Source organism: Galeopterus variegatus, unplaced genomic scaffold, assembly GCF_000696425.1.
Source record: "Galeopterus variegatus unplaced genomic scaffold, G_variegatus-3.0.2 Scaffold169, whole genome shotgun sequence".
Lineage (NCBI taxonomy): Eukaryota > Metazoa > Chordata > Mammalia > Dermoptera > Cynocephalidae > Galeopterus > Galeopterus variegatus.
Window position 1 is genome coordinate 244,896 of NW_007726280.1, and position 16,911 is coordinate 261,806.

Consider the following 16,911-nt stretch of genomic DNA (forward strand, 5'->3'; position numbering starts at 1 on the left):
AATTCTCCCAGACTCATTCTATGAAGCAAACATCACCCTGATACCAAAACCAGGTAAAGATGCAACAAAAAAAGAAAAACCACAGGCCAATATCCTTGATGAATATAGACACAAAAATCTTCAATAAAATACTAGCTAACAGAATACAGCGACACATATGCAAAATTATACACCATGGTCAAGTGGGATTCATCCCAAGGATGCAAAGTTGGTTCAACATAAGCAAATCAATAAATGTGATACACCATATTAATAAAATCAAAGACAAGGACCATATGATCATCTCTATAGATGCTGAAAAAGAATTTGATAAAATTCAACAGTCGTTCATGATAAAGACTCTACAAGTTTGGTATAGATGGAAAGTATCTCAACATAATTAAAGCCATATATGATAAACCCACTGCCAATATCATCCTGAATGATATTTCAACTTTTCTCTTAAGAACAGAAACTAGACAAGGATGCCCACTCTCACCACTCCTATTCAACGTAGTGTTGGAAGTACTAGCCAGAGCAATCAGAGAAGAGAAGGAAATAAAGGGCATCCAGATTGGAAAAGATGAAGTCAAACTTTCCCTGTTTGCAAGTGACATGATACTATATATCGAACAGACTAAAGCCTCTACAAAAAACTCTTGGAGTTGATAAATGATTTCAGCAAAGTAGCAGGATAGAAAATCAACACACAAAAAATCAGTATCATTTCTATTCTCCAATAGTGAACATGCAGAAAGAGAAATCAAGAAAGCTTGCCCATTTACAATAGCCACCAAAAAAATAAAATACTTAGTAATAGAGTTAACCAAGGACGTGAAAAATCTCTACAATGAGAAATACAAACTACTGTTGAGAGAAATTAAAGAGGGCACAAGAAGATGGAAAGATATCCCATGCTCTTGGATTGGAAGAATCAACATTGTGAAAATGTCCATACTACCCAAAGTCATATACAAATTCAATAAAATTCCCATCAAAATTCAAATGACATTTTTCTCAGAAATAGAAAAAAACTATCCAGACATTTATATAGAATAACAAAAGACCACACATAGCCAAAGCAATTCTGAGCAAAAAAAATAATAAAGCTGGAGGCATAACACTACCTGACTTTTAACTATACTACAAAGCTATAATAACAAAACAGCATGGTACTGGCATAAAAACAGACACACTGATCAATGGAATAGAATAGAGAATCCAGAGATCAACCCACACACCTACAGCCATCTGATCTTTGACAAAGGCACCAAGCCTATACACTGGGGAAGAGACTGCCTCTTCAGCAAATGGTGCTGGGATAACTGGATATCCATATGCAGGAGAATGAAACTAGACCCATACCTCTCACCATATACTAAAATCAACTCAAAATGGATTAAGGAATTAAGTATACACCCTGAAACAATAAAGCTTCTTAAAGAAAACGTAGAGAAACACTTCAGGTAGTAGAACTGGGCACAGACTTCATGAATATGACCCCAAAATCATGGGCAAACAAAGGAAAAATAAACAAATGGAATTATATCAAACTAAAAAGTTTCTGCACAGCAAAAGAAACAATTAACAGAGTTAAAAGACAACTGACAGAGTGGGAGAAAATATTTGCAAAATATGCATCTGACAAAGGATTAATATCGAGAATATACAAAGAAGTGAAACAAATTTACAGCAAAAAAACAAGTAACCCAATTAAAAAATGGGCCAAAGAGCTAAACAGGCATTTCTCAAAGGAAGATATATGAGCGGCCAACAGACATATGAAAAAATGCTCAACATCAGTCAGCATTCGGGAAATGCAAATCAAAACCACACTGAGATACCATCTCACCCCAGTTAGGACGGCTAATAATCAAAAGACTGTGAACGATAAGTGCTGGAGAGGTTGCAGAGAAAAAGGAACTCTCATACACTGTTGGTGGAACTGCAAAATGGTGCAGCCTCTATGGAAAATGGTATGTGTGGGTATGGAAAATGTGGTATATCTACACAGTGGAATACTACTCAGCTATAAAAAAGAATGAAATACTGCCATTTGCAACAACATGGATGGACCCTTGAGAGAATTATATTAAGTGAAACAAGTCAGACACAGAAAGAGAAATATCACATGTTCTCACTTATTTGTGGGAGCTAAAAATAAGTAAATAAATACAAAAATAAACTGGCGGGGAGGGAAAAAGACACAACAATCACAATTCCTTGAAGTTGACAGAACAAGCAAACAGATACGAGGTTGGTTGTTGGGAGCGAGGGAGAAGGGAGGGAGGTTTCAGTAATGGGCCACAATAATCAACCACATTGTATATTGACAAAATAAAATTAAATTAAATAGATAAAGGATACATGGCATTTTTTTTGCGTGAAGAAAATGTTCTTAAATTGATGATGATTATAGTTGCCCAACTCTGTGAATACACTAAAAATTATTAAATTGTACACTTTAAATGTATGAATTATATGGTATGGGAATTATATAAATAATTCAAAAAATAAATTGCCAAAAAAATTTCAAAACAAGAAAAGAAGTTAATTTAATTTTAAAATTATACGGCTAATATTTATATATGTATTTTCTATTTTTAAGAAATTCAAAGTATAGCAGGATGTAGATGAAAAAAATTTAAATCGCCCCCTTCTTCCAAACTTCTAGTCCTGCTGCAGTACTCGGAGGAAGCCACTGTCATCAGCTTAATGAAAGCCTTCTTGGCTTTTTTTTGTAATTATATATATATAAATGTAAATAAACGAGATGTAGATACATGATTTAGTTTTGTAACTTAAAAAATAAAAAGTTTCATGCTGTAAAAAAAAAAGAAAAATACTACCCTATCTCCAATTACAGTCTCATTCTGAGCTACTAGGGGTCAGGAATTCAATGTATGAGTTTGGGGGGGGACACGATTCAGCCCATAACATCCATCTTTGCTGGGCTTGGGTATTCCCAAACTTTTGTGAAATTATTTTCATTGGAATTACCATACCTAAGGATCCCTATTTACCAAACACCTTATGTCTCTGTTTGTGTGGTTTCACCTAGATTATATTCCCTAGGAATGTTCTTGTTTCTCAGGAGGAATTAACCTGAAATTAATATGATTCTGTTTAACAGTTTATTCTATTACCCTTTCATAAGAGATTGGCATATTTAATTAATTCAAAGAATGAATTGCTAAGCAATGTAAAAGATGTGTAACAAGAATTTCTTCTTTTTTTTTTTTTTTGGACGGAGTTGAGATTTTAGGGAAAATTCTTCTTGCAGAGCCCTTTCAAATAATAATAATAACAAGGCAGATTTCCTGTATCTCAGCACTAGGCAAGCCCTGACCAGGGGACCATTCTATTGTTTAACTAACATATACTGCTTCCTTTATATTTATTTATCTTTTAATCATTTATATCTCATTGCTGTTAGAAAATCTGACAACTAACTTTATTTTATTTAAAAGTAAAAAATAATGAAAGAAGAGAGGGAAACAATTTCACCAGGATTACCAGGACTGAGCATAGAATTTTCTGTTTACTATCTTCTAGAATATTTGGAAATTAGTTAATAGCACACATTTAGGTTTATTTAAGAGAGTCATGTAAACAGTATCCAAATTATAATGTATTTCACATATGAAAATAACACGAAATAATTATTTTTTACCCATTTTAACTATAGTGTAGGTAATGGCCCCTTAGTCGTAAGTTCTGTGGCTGCTATAAATGACCCATATTCAGACATGCTCTAGAAATGAGCTTTTGAATAAAGGTTGGTAAAGTACCTCTTGCTTAGACCACTGGAATAAAATATATTACACTGTTGTCCAGACATGTCTACTTAAATGAAAAATATTTGTTTGTAAAGCAGCAAACAAAAAGCCCCTCTTATGGTGAGCCATTTTCCATTTTGGTTTGTAGAAAAGGGGGCCATGCTGAAATAACTTGGGGCATGGTGAAAGCTGGTCAGTCTTGGCAATACAGAAGGGAGGGTGCCTGGCCCATCATTGCCTTTCATGTGTTGTTTTTCAGGAGATGGCTGCAATCAGTCATCTCACTTATGGTTTGGAAAAGGCTTGTCTCGATGGCAAGCAAACTGTTATTTAAGTACACAATCCACTCTACTACTGAAACAGTTTTGCCAAACTTATCCAAGTATTCTCACATGCTTAAAGATGGTATAAATATCATTTATTGCTAGCAGTTTTCTTCAGACTATATGGAATGTCTTCCTGCTGCCTGATCTAAGTGTCCCAGTTTACATTATGGCCTTTACTGCCTCTGTTTGATGGAGTGATCAGTAAAAATTTAATGACACTATAAAATAATAAAAATGTCATTAATTTACCACGGATCTTGGATGCAGTGGTTGTAAAGTTATATTAATAAACAGAATATTTTTTACAACAAAAAGCATTGTTACGTGGGAACGTATAAATAACACACATAAATTTAAGAGCAATTTTACTGTTAGCACACACATTATTATGGAATAGCCAATAAGTGTATAAAACATAGTATATAAAATTTTATTAAAATATACTGTGCACATCAAAAATTCAGCTTTTATCTAAGTGCAAAGAAAAGCCATTATTGTGTGCTTACTGTTTCATTGCTGTTCTTTCCCCAGATCACAATTTTACATTTGTTGCCAGTAAGAGGAAGTTGATTTTTTTTTTCCTAGATGAAAACAAACCTCTGTTCTTTTAGTTACCCCAAATCCATTCTCTGTCCTCACTGATGCAAAGGCAAAATTGATTAATCTTGCCATGGTAGGGAGGGGAAAGTTGCTAATTTAATGCAAAGTTAAAAATAATGCCTGAGGAGTTGAATGGTTTGTTCAGTGACTCTGGAAATAAAGGATAATAATGCAGCAGTCTATCTGTCATCAGTGAGGCTGCCCCGTCATTGACTCTGATAATATGTGAAGATGATGGATGTTACTGTCTTGTGGCTTGTAACATTTAACATTCATCAGCTCTCACTAGAGGGGGCTTTATCATTTAAATATCTTTATTTAATATGCAACATCTACCTCATACATCATAATTTCAAAGCACTTAGAGAGCCAAAAGTCCTACAACACAGTGGAGCTGACTTTAATTTTTTTCAATAACTTTTATGTTGCCTGCATGTTTGTGACTGACAATGCATAAGTAAGTGTCTGATCACATTGCTGCATGTAAAATGCACGTTTCACTGTCAACATGAAGACTATGGAATTTTCCAAAGGGGTTGGGATTATATTAGCATTGAGGTATTTTGTTTATATTTCCAAAATATCTTACTTAGGAGCTACGTACATTGTGAGAGCTGGCTCAAGTGTGTGGGGAAATTTGGACTTAAGAACTTGCCACCTACAGTCTGTATTTCTTCTATATAGGAGCATAACCATTGGCACTTAATGGCCAGAAGTTTAATCTTCTCGGGACTAAAATATCTTTGTACTTCTCTCTGTGCCTATGTTCACATCCTGTATTTACTAGGCTTGTGTTCAATCTCACTGGTAAAATCTTTGCTTAGCTCAGCTGCCTGGATCAACCTTGTAGACATCAGGCCCTCTTATCTTATGGTTATGTGGCTGGCAAATAAATATTCTGAGCTATTCTTTGAAGAAAAGAAGGAAATCTTCTGGGAGGCTAGGTGGAAATTTATATGAAAGGGCATGGCTTTGCAGTGTCCTTCTTTAATCTCAAACACAAGTGCTTAATGTTACCAAATTTAAAATGCAACACACTGCCCAAAACAATTTTTATCATTGATTTATTTTCTGCCTATTTAACAAGTGTTTCATGGGATATTCTTCCTTGACTTGTACTCTGTCAAAATATTGATATTTTATAGGGAAAGTATCACTGCAGAAGAATTTTTTTTTCAATGAAGTCAGAAAAATGTATGACTTCAAAGACACTGTGAATGTGTTGTTGAGTATTCTGAATGTTTTTTGTTATGATTAAAAACAAGATGATACTACTGAATTGTGAGTGCACTTCATTTTTTATAAAAGAAAAGATATTATCATCATGTAAGCTTTGTTGTCTTAGGATTTTACAAACCATGGCATGTAATTTTCCCTCTTTTCCTTCCTTGTCAAAATATTGATATTCTTTCAGGAACTTTATTTTTTTTTACTGAGAATACTTTCCGGTAAAATCAAAGAGAATGAATGACTAGAAAGATACTTGAAATATGCATATTGATAGGTATCACGGTCTGTTGATTTTCAGAGAAAGTTGTTTTTCCCCCCATGAAAATACAGTTAAAGGTTGTTCTTCCAAGAAGATTGCAGGTGTCACATCAAAACTCCTTTTGCATTTAACATAGCAAAAGCATTCACATGCAAATATTTGAAATGCGAAACAATGTGTAAAACAAAGGTTGAATATTCTGCTTTCCCTGGTACTACTCATCTTCACTTTAATTCTTTTTCTTTACATCATGACAACCAAAAGTGCTACTCAAAAATAGAAATTGGCTGATTAAAAGCAGCTGTCCTTCCCCCTACAATGTGCGAAACTCCCACATGGCTTGTGGTTGCTTTTTGTTTTGTCCTGCATCTGGGTTAATTTGTTCTTGTGCAGCAGTATTTTCACATAAGAAGATATTAGGGAACTATACTTAATTTGATTTTTATTTTCATTCTGTTTTTTATAAGTGTCATATTTCAGAGGTTTTTCTACATACTGCTATTGAAACTAGTTAGCATTACCCAGTTGGAGAAATTCATGATTATAATTTTTGTTTCAAATCTTTCTTCATAAAAATGGTGCTAGATTAAAGCAAGGTTTACGCTGTGTTTTCTTCCAACACAGATTTCAACATATTCCATGGTGAAGGGGAGCTAGAAGACTTCCTGCACGATTTGATTGATGGGAATTAATTATAGAAATATAATGATATTCAAAAATAATCATATTAGAAAGCACAAATGAAGTGAAATTGTACAAATGAGGCACAGCCTCTATCAAGTAATTGTATGTTTGCTCTTTAAGAATATTTCCAAGTTTCTAAACATCTTACAGAAGAGAACACTCAGTGTCTCCATCTAATGCTGAACATGCTCAGTACAGAACTAGGTCATTGAACAATAGACTGAACAGCAATCAGCACTCTACTGCTGCATAATGCATTAAGTATAACATGCAGAAATCATTCCTGGAGCTGGAAGCTGCTATTTCATGTCTGTAAATTCAAGCTGACATGACATTTAATATTGTTTCATAGTAATGAACAACAAGGTTTCATTCATTCATAAGCACAACACAAAGCCAAGTTTGAGTCTGGAGAGTAGCAAGGAGGTGAGGGGGGACATGCACTGTATTTCTGCAGACAAGAACACCGTATTAATGATGGTCAATGAGCCCTCTGCTACTGATCTAGAAAGCTGCAGAGAGAGCATTCACTGTAATGCTTCAGATTCCTGCTCCTAGAAGAACTGGGAAACAGCAAAATATCTTTGAGTTTCCCTCCTAACGTGGCAGGTGTATTTAACTTGACTGTCTTGATTGCTGGCTAGGAGTGATGTCCTCCTTTTGAGTTCCCAGAAAGTCACAATCGAAATTCCTAGCCAAAATAATGGTATCAATGTCATCATCTAGTCTTTCTGCTTTGAAATATTTGTTTTTGAAATCCTCCTGCATAAAATTCTGATTTGTATTTCTCCAGGAATACCAATACAAACTATAATCTCTAAATGGGAAAATTTCTCTCCCATTAAATTTAGCAGTATGTTTTAATAAGAACTGCTCTTTCAAGTTTTTGCTCTTTTGGCTCAACCCTCTCTATTGCATTCCTTTTAGAATACTGGAACAAATCCAACAAAGAGAAGATGTGCAGAGAAGCTCTGTCAGGTTCCCTGTCACAGTTTCCTTTCCTTACAGGTACTATGGTCCAGATGCTGTTAGCACTGGCAGTGTGACCACCAGGCTTTAACAGAATCTTCCTGAAAGATTTTTAGAGCCCAAGTTGGCCAGAATTGATGTTCATAAATCCAAGTTTTGCCCATTAAGCAAGATAGAAACTGGAAGGAAAAAGTGGCTGCTTTGGAAACTAGAATAAGCCTCTGATTATTCTTTCCTCTAGGAAAGAACACGCTTTGAGAATTTGGGGCCTCAGTTAACAGGAAAGTCAAGTGAAGATGGAAAGCTGGGTCCGGGTGTCATCGACCTTACTCGGCCAGAAGATGCAGAGGGTGAGTGGCTTTTCCATAGCTCTTTTCTGCTGCTCCACGTGTTTCTAAAGTCTGTCTGAATTAGATGTAGGATCTTTACGGTCTTTCTTGGGAATCACCAGCTAGATTTTCTCGGCAAAGCACAGAAAATGTTAGTCTTTATTATATATTGTAGTTGAGGACTTTGAGAAGCAGCTAGATTCTATAAACTGAACAAATAGCAACTACTACTTCATACCAACTACTTCAAGGTACCATTTTAAACTTTTCAATAAAAGGAACCTCTACATTCTGATGAACAAGAGAATTCTGTTTCATCTACTTCACTGCATTCTTGTTTTCAAAAACAAAAATACAAAGAAGGACTTTTAAAAAAAATTCCAAATCAGATGATTCCCAGGTATAATCTAACCATTTTGAGAATGAAATGATGGTTTGCATAAATATAACAATGACTTGGGGAAGGCCCAGCCTGTGTCTGGGCACTAACCATTACTGAAGTCTTTTGAAAGTTTGGGTGGAAAGACCAGCCGTACTGTCAGAATGTTTGCCCATGGCACTGTCAATATCTATCTACTTCTCCTCCCTTTTTGTTTGTTTGTTTTAAATGCACAAGCAGCACATCAGCAGAAATTGTTCCCCAGAGGCTGGGTACAATTTATGAGTTAGGTCAGCACTTCTGTAGTAATGTTGCCTGGTTATTTACTGTGTCATCACAGAGTAGGGACTCGTTTTCCCGTTAGCTGTTCATTTGGCAGAATCTGTCCCACCAGTCAGGGAAGATTAATTCCTTCTCTTCAGAGTAACATGATACTTCACCCATCTCAGGTCCCAGCTAAAGTCTTTCTTTAGCTTGAGGGGAAGAATCTTACTAGTATCCCTTTTTCCTGGCAGGATTTCTTCCAGGACCCTAATCCCTTGAAAACACATGACATTTCATCGCAGCATCTGAATTGGGCATGGCTTCTAGTGATAGCTTGGGGCCATCCCAGGCAGTTCAGAAATCCTTAGCATGAGCACTCAGAGATGGGTAGTGTCAGACATTAGTTATCACTTTTGAGAGTTTCCAGAAGATAGATTTTTCATATCAGTAAGAGATTCTAATGTTTGATGATAGTCCTGGGAAAAAGGTATTAAAATAAATTCTGATTGGTATGTGCATTTGTGTATGTTTGTGTGTGTGTCAGAGAGAGAGAGAGAGAGAGAGAGATGGGAGGGATAAAGAGGACTCAAAACCAGAAATATACTTGCTGTCTTCCTTGAAGAATGTGTACTAAGAGCACATGGACACTTTCACAGGCACTTAGAAGTGTAGGTTTTCCATTGGTTAGGGTTGAGTTTCCTCTGTGTAGGGAGCCAGCGAGTACAAATGATGGCACTTGCACAGTTAACCATCTGACTGTAACACAGAGATTGTGGCTGGCCTGAAAGTCTGTTTGGAAGTGCGTCGAGTCTGGCCCATCTCATTTTTTTTTAAAGATTGTATTATAGAGTACCTAAATCTTTGGCCGTACATAGTAAGATAATTTTTTTTTTATCACTCTGGAGTATTCAGTTTGTTCATTTGTCCATAGAGTAGAAGTTACAGAGCTGTATTAGCTCACCCTTGCTCTAACAGTCTTTTCTTAATTTGTCATTTACTCTTTTTCAGTTGGTTTCTTAACTGTATATTGGGCATAAATATAGCCAGTTGCCTCTCAGTAATGCTGATAATCTAGTTGATGATATCATGTGCTTGATAAGTTAAAAATCATGGTCAGAGTTATTAATCACTATAAAAGGAAAAAATTTAAAACAACTATACAGAAACATATTATACATAAATATCTTTGGAAATTCCATTCAATACCCAGATTGTGTAGATTCAAACCAATTTTCCTGGTTACTTTTTTTTTTAAGCAGTCATTTATCAAGCACTTATATGCCAGAGAATGTGTTAAGCTTTTTATACACATTTTCTCAATCCTTACGTATTCTGTAAAGAAGGTATTATTATTTCTTCCATTTAACAGGTGAGAAAATTGAGGCCAAGAGTAATTAAGTAACTTGCTATAAGCCACATAGCTAGTGAAGATGGAACTGAGGTTTGACCTCAGGCAGCCTGCCGTACTGCACTCCCTATAGGTGCAGATGAGTATGTGGTGCCTTTGTTTTTCTGAGCCAACTCCTTGTGACCTTCCTCAGTATGGTCCATTTCCTCTCCCCTAAATATAGCAAGTCATGCCATATACCAGCTCTCATGTTACTCTGTCACACATAGCAGCAATGCCTGATGAGTGTAACAGGAGAGGGGCTGTAGTGGCCCAGAAGCTTAAGGAGCGTGTGAAAACCTCCCTTCAGAAGCTTGCCCAGAGTTGCCATTGAGACCTCATGTGCTTTTGGGGGACTGTGAGTTCATGAATGGAGTCAAGTTACCTGCTCTAATACTGACAGAAGTGCAATGCCTTTGTGAGGACTGCTGGCATGGATGGGTAGCAGCCTTCTGCTGACTTCAGGATATTTCCTGGCATCTGTTCAAGTGTGAGCTGATTGCAAAGGCTGCTGGAGTTACAGTTCATATTAAAGTTGCAGGAGATAACAGGCACACATAATACTCTCTCTACTTTGCTCCTTCTTATTTCCCTTAACAGGAAAATTAACCACGGACTAAAGTATCAGAATAACTAAACTATTTATTTGCTCCTTCATTCAGTGCATGGTCCAAAAAACACAAACAACTAACATTTCTTGAGTGCCTGCAGTGTGCAAGTCCCTGAACTAGACCCTGGATAAACCATGGGAAGCAAAACAGAGATGCAGAGACTTCCCTGACCTCTTGGAAATTATGGTCTAGTGAAGGAGGACAGAAGATTAAAAGTGAAATATGTACATATATACATATCAGTGAGAAAGTGCTGAGGAGATCAGGACTTCTTTGTGCTCTACAGATAATTCAGAAAGAGAGCTACTCAGGGAAACTGAGTTGACAGGTGAGTTCTGTGCCTCTAGCCCAGGATGTCCTCTTCTTCAGTCCAGACACGATCATCTCCAGCTTCCCTCTGGCTTTGGAACAGCAATTTTAAGGGGCTATGCCCTCCCTCCACTTCCACCCCATCCTCCTGTGGGGCTTAGGAAGTGACTAAAGTAAGTCAGCGCAGAAGATGAGGCCCTGTTCCAGCCAGGCTTCTCAGGAAAATGTCTGCCAGCCATGAAAATGACAGTATCACTTAGTAAGCAACTTGTAGACCTGCTTTATAGCCCTGGGCATGGGGGCAGTGAGGAAAGGTCACCAAAAGAGGCAGCTGTGCATGTGTATTAACCACTCATCAAAATCATAAGCAAGGAAAACAGAAATTAAAAATATAAAAGGCAAATGCCTTCAAAATTTTATTTTTAAAGTCCAGCTGTTATTTGGCTTGAATGTGACAAGACAGCATTTCTTGTTCACCATGATATTTATAAAACTACAAATTCATTGGTGCTGGAGACTTAGGAAACATGTTTAAGGTCTTGTTATACTTTGAAGCAGTTGAAGACTTAACATGTATTGAATACACAAAATTTTTTAGCTCCTATGTAGGACATGTATGGAAAAGAGGACTCAGTTGAGTCTTGTCACCATGCCACCATCATTAAGAATGATGAACAGCTGTTGAACTTCTTATGGCCTTTTCACATGGTATTTCCCCTTTCCTTGTTCTGCCTAAGCAAGAATGCAATTCTTATCCCAACTCTCCTAATTTCAAGGTTGCATAGTACAGTAGAAAGGGCTCTGGCCTGATTATTGGGAGATTTGAATTAAAGTTCCTTTGCTAAATGACTGAAAACAAGTGACTGATGTCTCTGGGCTTGTTTCTTTACCTTTTAAAAGAGCCATGTTGGATTTGATTATCTCTAAGGTTCCTTCCAAATTCATGATTGGTGTTAGGATCTTCATAAAACACCGAGTGTATTTCTTATAAGAAAGATGATCTATATCCGCAACAGGTTCCATTTAGTTTATCTGGCAAAATAAAAGAGAAGCACAATAGCTTAGAGAATATATTTGTGCTACTTGCTGAATTGAGTTCTTGTGTACCTTGAGCTTTTTAAAAATTCTTATTATTATTGAGAGGATATCTTCAGTAGTATTTCTCAGTTGCCTGTCACAGTCAGGCCTCCTCCTCTTTTCCTCTGCTCTCCTTTTCTTGCTCTAGCAGCAATAGCAGTGACTTGGCTTTTTAAAATATATTCTTTTCATTCTGTTTCTTTTCTCTCTTACACCTCGGGTTTCTGAAGGGATACTTTTCTTTTTTTCTGTTTTGCAGTATGGTGTGGGTAAGAAAACATTCTTCTAATGCCTTTTTACATTTTAACATTCAATTATCGTGTCCCAGCCTCAGCGGGAGGCTGCACCTCATTTTGATGTGGGGAATGGTAGAATACAAGCCTACCACTTAGGGATTAGCTCTGAAGGGAATTATCTTTGGCCAGACTTTTGGACCTTGGATTAGAACTGGAATGATGTGCTGTTCTCCATGTATTAAAACCTTGTATTGATTTGAATGGAAATGCATATGTGCACCTAGAATACCCACTTTTAGGACTCTTGCTCTCAGATTTGTTTAGAAGCCTTTTATAGATTTATACTGAATTTGTAAATTGGATCCCAGCTAAGATGACCTTACCTTTCTGAAAGCATTTTTTTTTTTTTTGGTGAACCTCCGATTACTTCTAAGTTTTGTATCTTAGGATAGTTATTTTTGTCAGCTTAAGCTTTCTGTTTATGGACAAATAGCAGAGATTGCAGTGTTTTCTCTTTTTCCATCAAAATGCAGCAGTTGATATGAGTGTCCTCTTAAGAATCCTGCTCATCCTTTGATCCGAAGGTTTCTTGGAAACCTTTGAAGCTTTTCTTATTCCCCTTGCCCTCCCTCAATCCTTACTCCTGGTGGAAAAGGAAGATTGACTCTGTTGATACATGACTCATTCAAGGCAGCAGAGGCAAACTGTAGCCTAATCTGGGGTGGGGTTTAAATGCTGTAACAACTGATTATACTTTGGAATGTAAAGGTCATTAGTTCAAACCCACCAGAATACAGTGCTTTATATTGCCACACTCAGATTTGGAATAAAGGAGAGAGGCCATTAAATCTATAATTCTGGCCAAGAAATCTCTTCTCATATCCCTAACAAGTGGTCATTTCACTTCTGTAAAAATGCCTCTAATAGGCTAATGACAGAAATCTGACTACTTCTTGAGAAGCTCATTCTAGTTCTATTAGTTCTTTGTTAACAGTTTATAGCCAAAATTTGTCTGCTTCCTTATAACTTCTACGCATTCGTTCTAGTCTGACTTTTGAACTCCAACAGAATAAAACATCATTCCTTCATACGAATCTCCTTCAGGTATTTACTCAAGGATGAGAAGACTTAAATTCTAGTTATTCCTTCCTAGGCAAGTCATATTCTTTCCCTAAAGTTTCTAATCTGTAAATGAGGAAGTTGGTCTAGTTGGTTTCTGGTTGACAGTTTTTTAAACTCTCTAATTTTACTGCCACATACTTGAAATCATTCACCTTTGAGACAACTAGAATGTAACAAGTATCAATTAGGGACCACACAATCTTCTAAATAAATGAAATTATTGTAGAAATATACCAGAGATGACATTTCTTTGCATAAGAAGGTATCCAACTAGAGCACATACCAGAAATAAAATATGAGGAATTATACATACAAAAAGAAAACACCCAGGTAAGTCAGAGGGAGCATTAACCAGAAATGAGCTATGGGTTTATGGGTCTGTCCTTTTATAGCTGCCTAAAACAGTGTGTCCAGCCATCTCAGAGAAATGCATAGGAAAAGGAGTCTCTCTGGAAAGGAGTCTCATCCTGGCCAGGGTTTGAGGCCAGGATTAGAGCGAGGGAGGCCCAAGACATGGTGAAGATGAGTAACAGCCACACAGGCTGGGAGATAAGCAGAGTTCATGAAGCCCTTGGCTCTGGACTAACTCTGTTGTATGAGTATCACAAAAATGTATTTTACTGTGGATATAAACAGTTTTAGAGGATCCTGTGCACCAGTTTATATCAGCACTATATATAAAGTGCAGCTCTCTTAAACAAGCAAATAAACTTCTCTTAAAGAAATATATTTGCTGTGTCTTAAAAGCTCCCAAATAACTTTTAATGTCGGTAGAAAACAATTTCCATTGAACCCTCCAAGTGATGGATAGTCTTGATGGGGCAAGAGAGGGAAATGTCAAGATTCTTGTATAACTCCATCCCCTAATATTCCATAAAGGAAACTCAACCTGCTTCTCATAGTTGCTTAAGCTAGAAAGCCCAATCAAAAACCCAGCCTCCCTCTAGTGAGAAATCTAGCCCTGTCCAATAGCTGGTTTCTCATTGGGCTGGCTGTCTTTGCCAAAGAAGTGTCAGTGGCAGTGTATATAATCATCACGAAAAACTATCTACTTTTCTGACTGAATATTCTACCCTGGGGAAGAAATGCCTGTCTGTGCCATTCCTGAATCAAACAGAAGTACTTCTTGAAATTGCTACAGCAACTGAGTAACAAAAGATTAATACCATCTATCACAAATTATGCCCCAGACAAGAACGGCTAGCATATGTTCCCAATGGGACAGCAAAATCAGTTCTTGCTTCCTCAGCAGTATATATGTCTGCTTCATATCAACCAAAATTTTAGAATAAGCCCTGGCTGATTGAGGTCTACCTGCTATGTTTGGACTGACTGTGTAGCTTTTGAGGTGTGGACCTTGTCTAGGTTCCTGTCCCAGAATCCTCCTCTCCTGGCGGCAAGAGCCGCTTGACTTTCCATCTGCAGGCTGCAGAATTCAGCCTAACTTTAGGCTAGTGGGATTTAAAGAGCATCAGGCTAATTCTGAATGCTTTTTAAATTCTCTCTCCTTAAGGTCAGGATTGGGTTTGAGAATCAACCTTTTTGCCTAACTGGCCCTTTCTTTCTCTTCAAGTTCTGGTAACTGTGTTTCTCACTTGTTCCAAAAAGTTTGTACCCACCCCTCTGTCCCCCATTTTGTTACTGGCTTCCTGTGTTTTTTTCTTTAACCAAGATATTCTTATATTTGAATATCTCCTTCTAGATTCCTTCTGGATTCCTCTTCCAGGTCCTGTTACTCTGCTTGTTTATCACTGTTTGCTTGCACCCACTATCTGCTATCTATTTTCATACTCTTTAGAGATGGTTCGCTGTAGATGGAACCTCCAGTGCCAGGAGCCAGATCTTTCTGACAAGGATTTGTCTCTACTCAGGACCTCCCAATCTTCAGTTTTACTCACATATTCAAACAAATTATAATTTCCCAGTAATCTCTTATATACACAGCACTGCCGTGGGCATAGAGGAAAGATTTTTTTAAAAGACAGACCACATTATATTTTCCAAGCACTAGTAATGTAGTTGGGATTACAAGGTTAGCATGCATAGAAAGCAAAACAACCTAAAGTTTCTCGTGTTCAAGTCCATCATTAGAGAAACAGAAAAGTGCTCGTTAGAGGAGGAAGTTGCAGTGCTTTGTGGATAGCAGTGATTCTGGAAGGTCTGATAGAAGTACGGTTGGAGATAGCCTAGGTTTGGATAAGCAAAGAGAAGCGGAAGAGCTTTCAGTTGAGGGAATAATCCAAGCAGACACAGAGACAGTAAAGCAGACCGACATTCATAAGGAACCTCCAGGAGGGAAGAATTATTTCCTCATCTTCTCCACCACGCTCACCACAAAGCTTTCCGTGTACTTGCACTCAATAAATAGTCGTTGAATTGAATACGTAATAGAAATAGCTGGGTTCCATACTGTGGAGGGCCTTGAATGCCAGGCTTAGGAATTTGGACTTTGCCACCAAATAAGCAGGATTAATGTTTAATTGCTCAAGATTGATTTAGATTACAGAGGTTAAGAATAATGTAAAAACTGCAGTTAGGGTGGTCTTGGAGATCTGTTAATCTCTTTATTCCTCTGCTTTCTTTAATAACCTTTCAGAGGGATGTTAAACTGGGTGTTTTTCCTTTCCATTTTTGTGTTGCCATAACAAAATCCATGAGACTGGGTAATTTCATAAAGAAAAAAGGTTTATTTGGCTCATGATTCTGGGACAGGTGCTTCTGGTGTGGGCCACAGGCTGCTTCTACTCATGGCAGAAAGTGGCAGGCAGCCAGTGGGTACAAGCAGATCATATGGTGAGAGGAAGCAAGAGAGAGAGGGGAAGTGTCAGGGTCTTTTAAACAACAAGCTCTCATGGGAACTAATAGAGCGGGAACTAATAGAGCGAGAACTAATAGAGCGAGAACTCACTCACTACCCCCATGCCCCAGGGAGAGCATTAATCCATTCATGAGGGATCCGCCCCATGACTCAAATAGCTCCAAGCACTGCCACATTGGAGATCAAATTTCCACATAAGTTTTGGGAAGACAACACATCCAACTCTATCATCCCATTTCTGGCCCCCCAAAACTCATGTCACTCTTGTATACAATTCCATCCCAACAGTCCCCAAAGTCTTAGCTTGTTCAGCACCAACTTAAAAGTCCAAAGTCTCATATAAGACAAAGAGCAAAAGTCTTTCCAACTGTGAACTGTAAAACTCAAAAACAAATTTATCTACTACTTCCAAGATACAATGGTGGAACAGACATTGGGTGCATATTCCCATTCCAAAAGGGAGGAACGGACCAGAAGAAAGGAGAAACAGGCCACAAACATGTCCGAAACCTAGCAGGGCAGACATTAAATCTTTAAGCTCCAAAATAATCTT

At 37.4% G+C, this 16,911-nt stretch overlaps 1 protein-coding gene across 1 annotated transcript in view; it reads left to right on the forward strand.

The window, feature by feature from the left end:
- Positions 1-16,911, forward strand: part of SOX6 (SRY (sex determining region Y)-box 6) — a gene marked incomplete at its 5' end in the record, with an annotated part of 259,721 nt that overhangs the window by 203,807 nt on the left and 39,003 nt on the right. Inside the window, one exon of the mRNA XM_008594985.1 lies at positions 8,068-8,176. Coding sequence (XP_008593207.1) covers positions 8,068-8,176 — 109 coding nt within the window. The remainder of the gene's footprint in view (positions 1-8,067; positions 8,177-16,911) is intronic.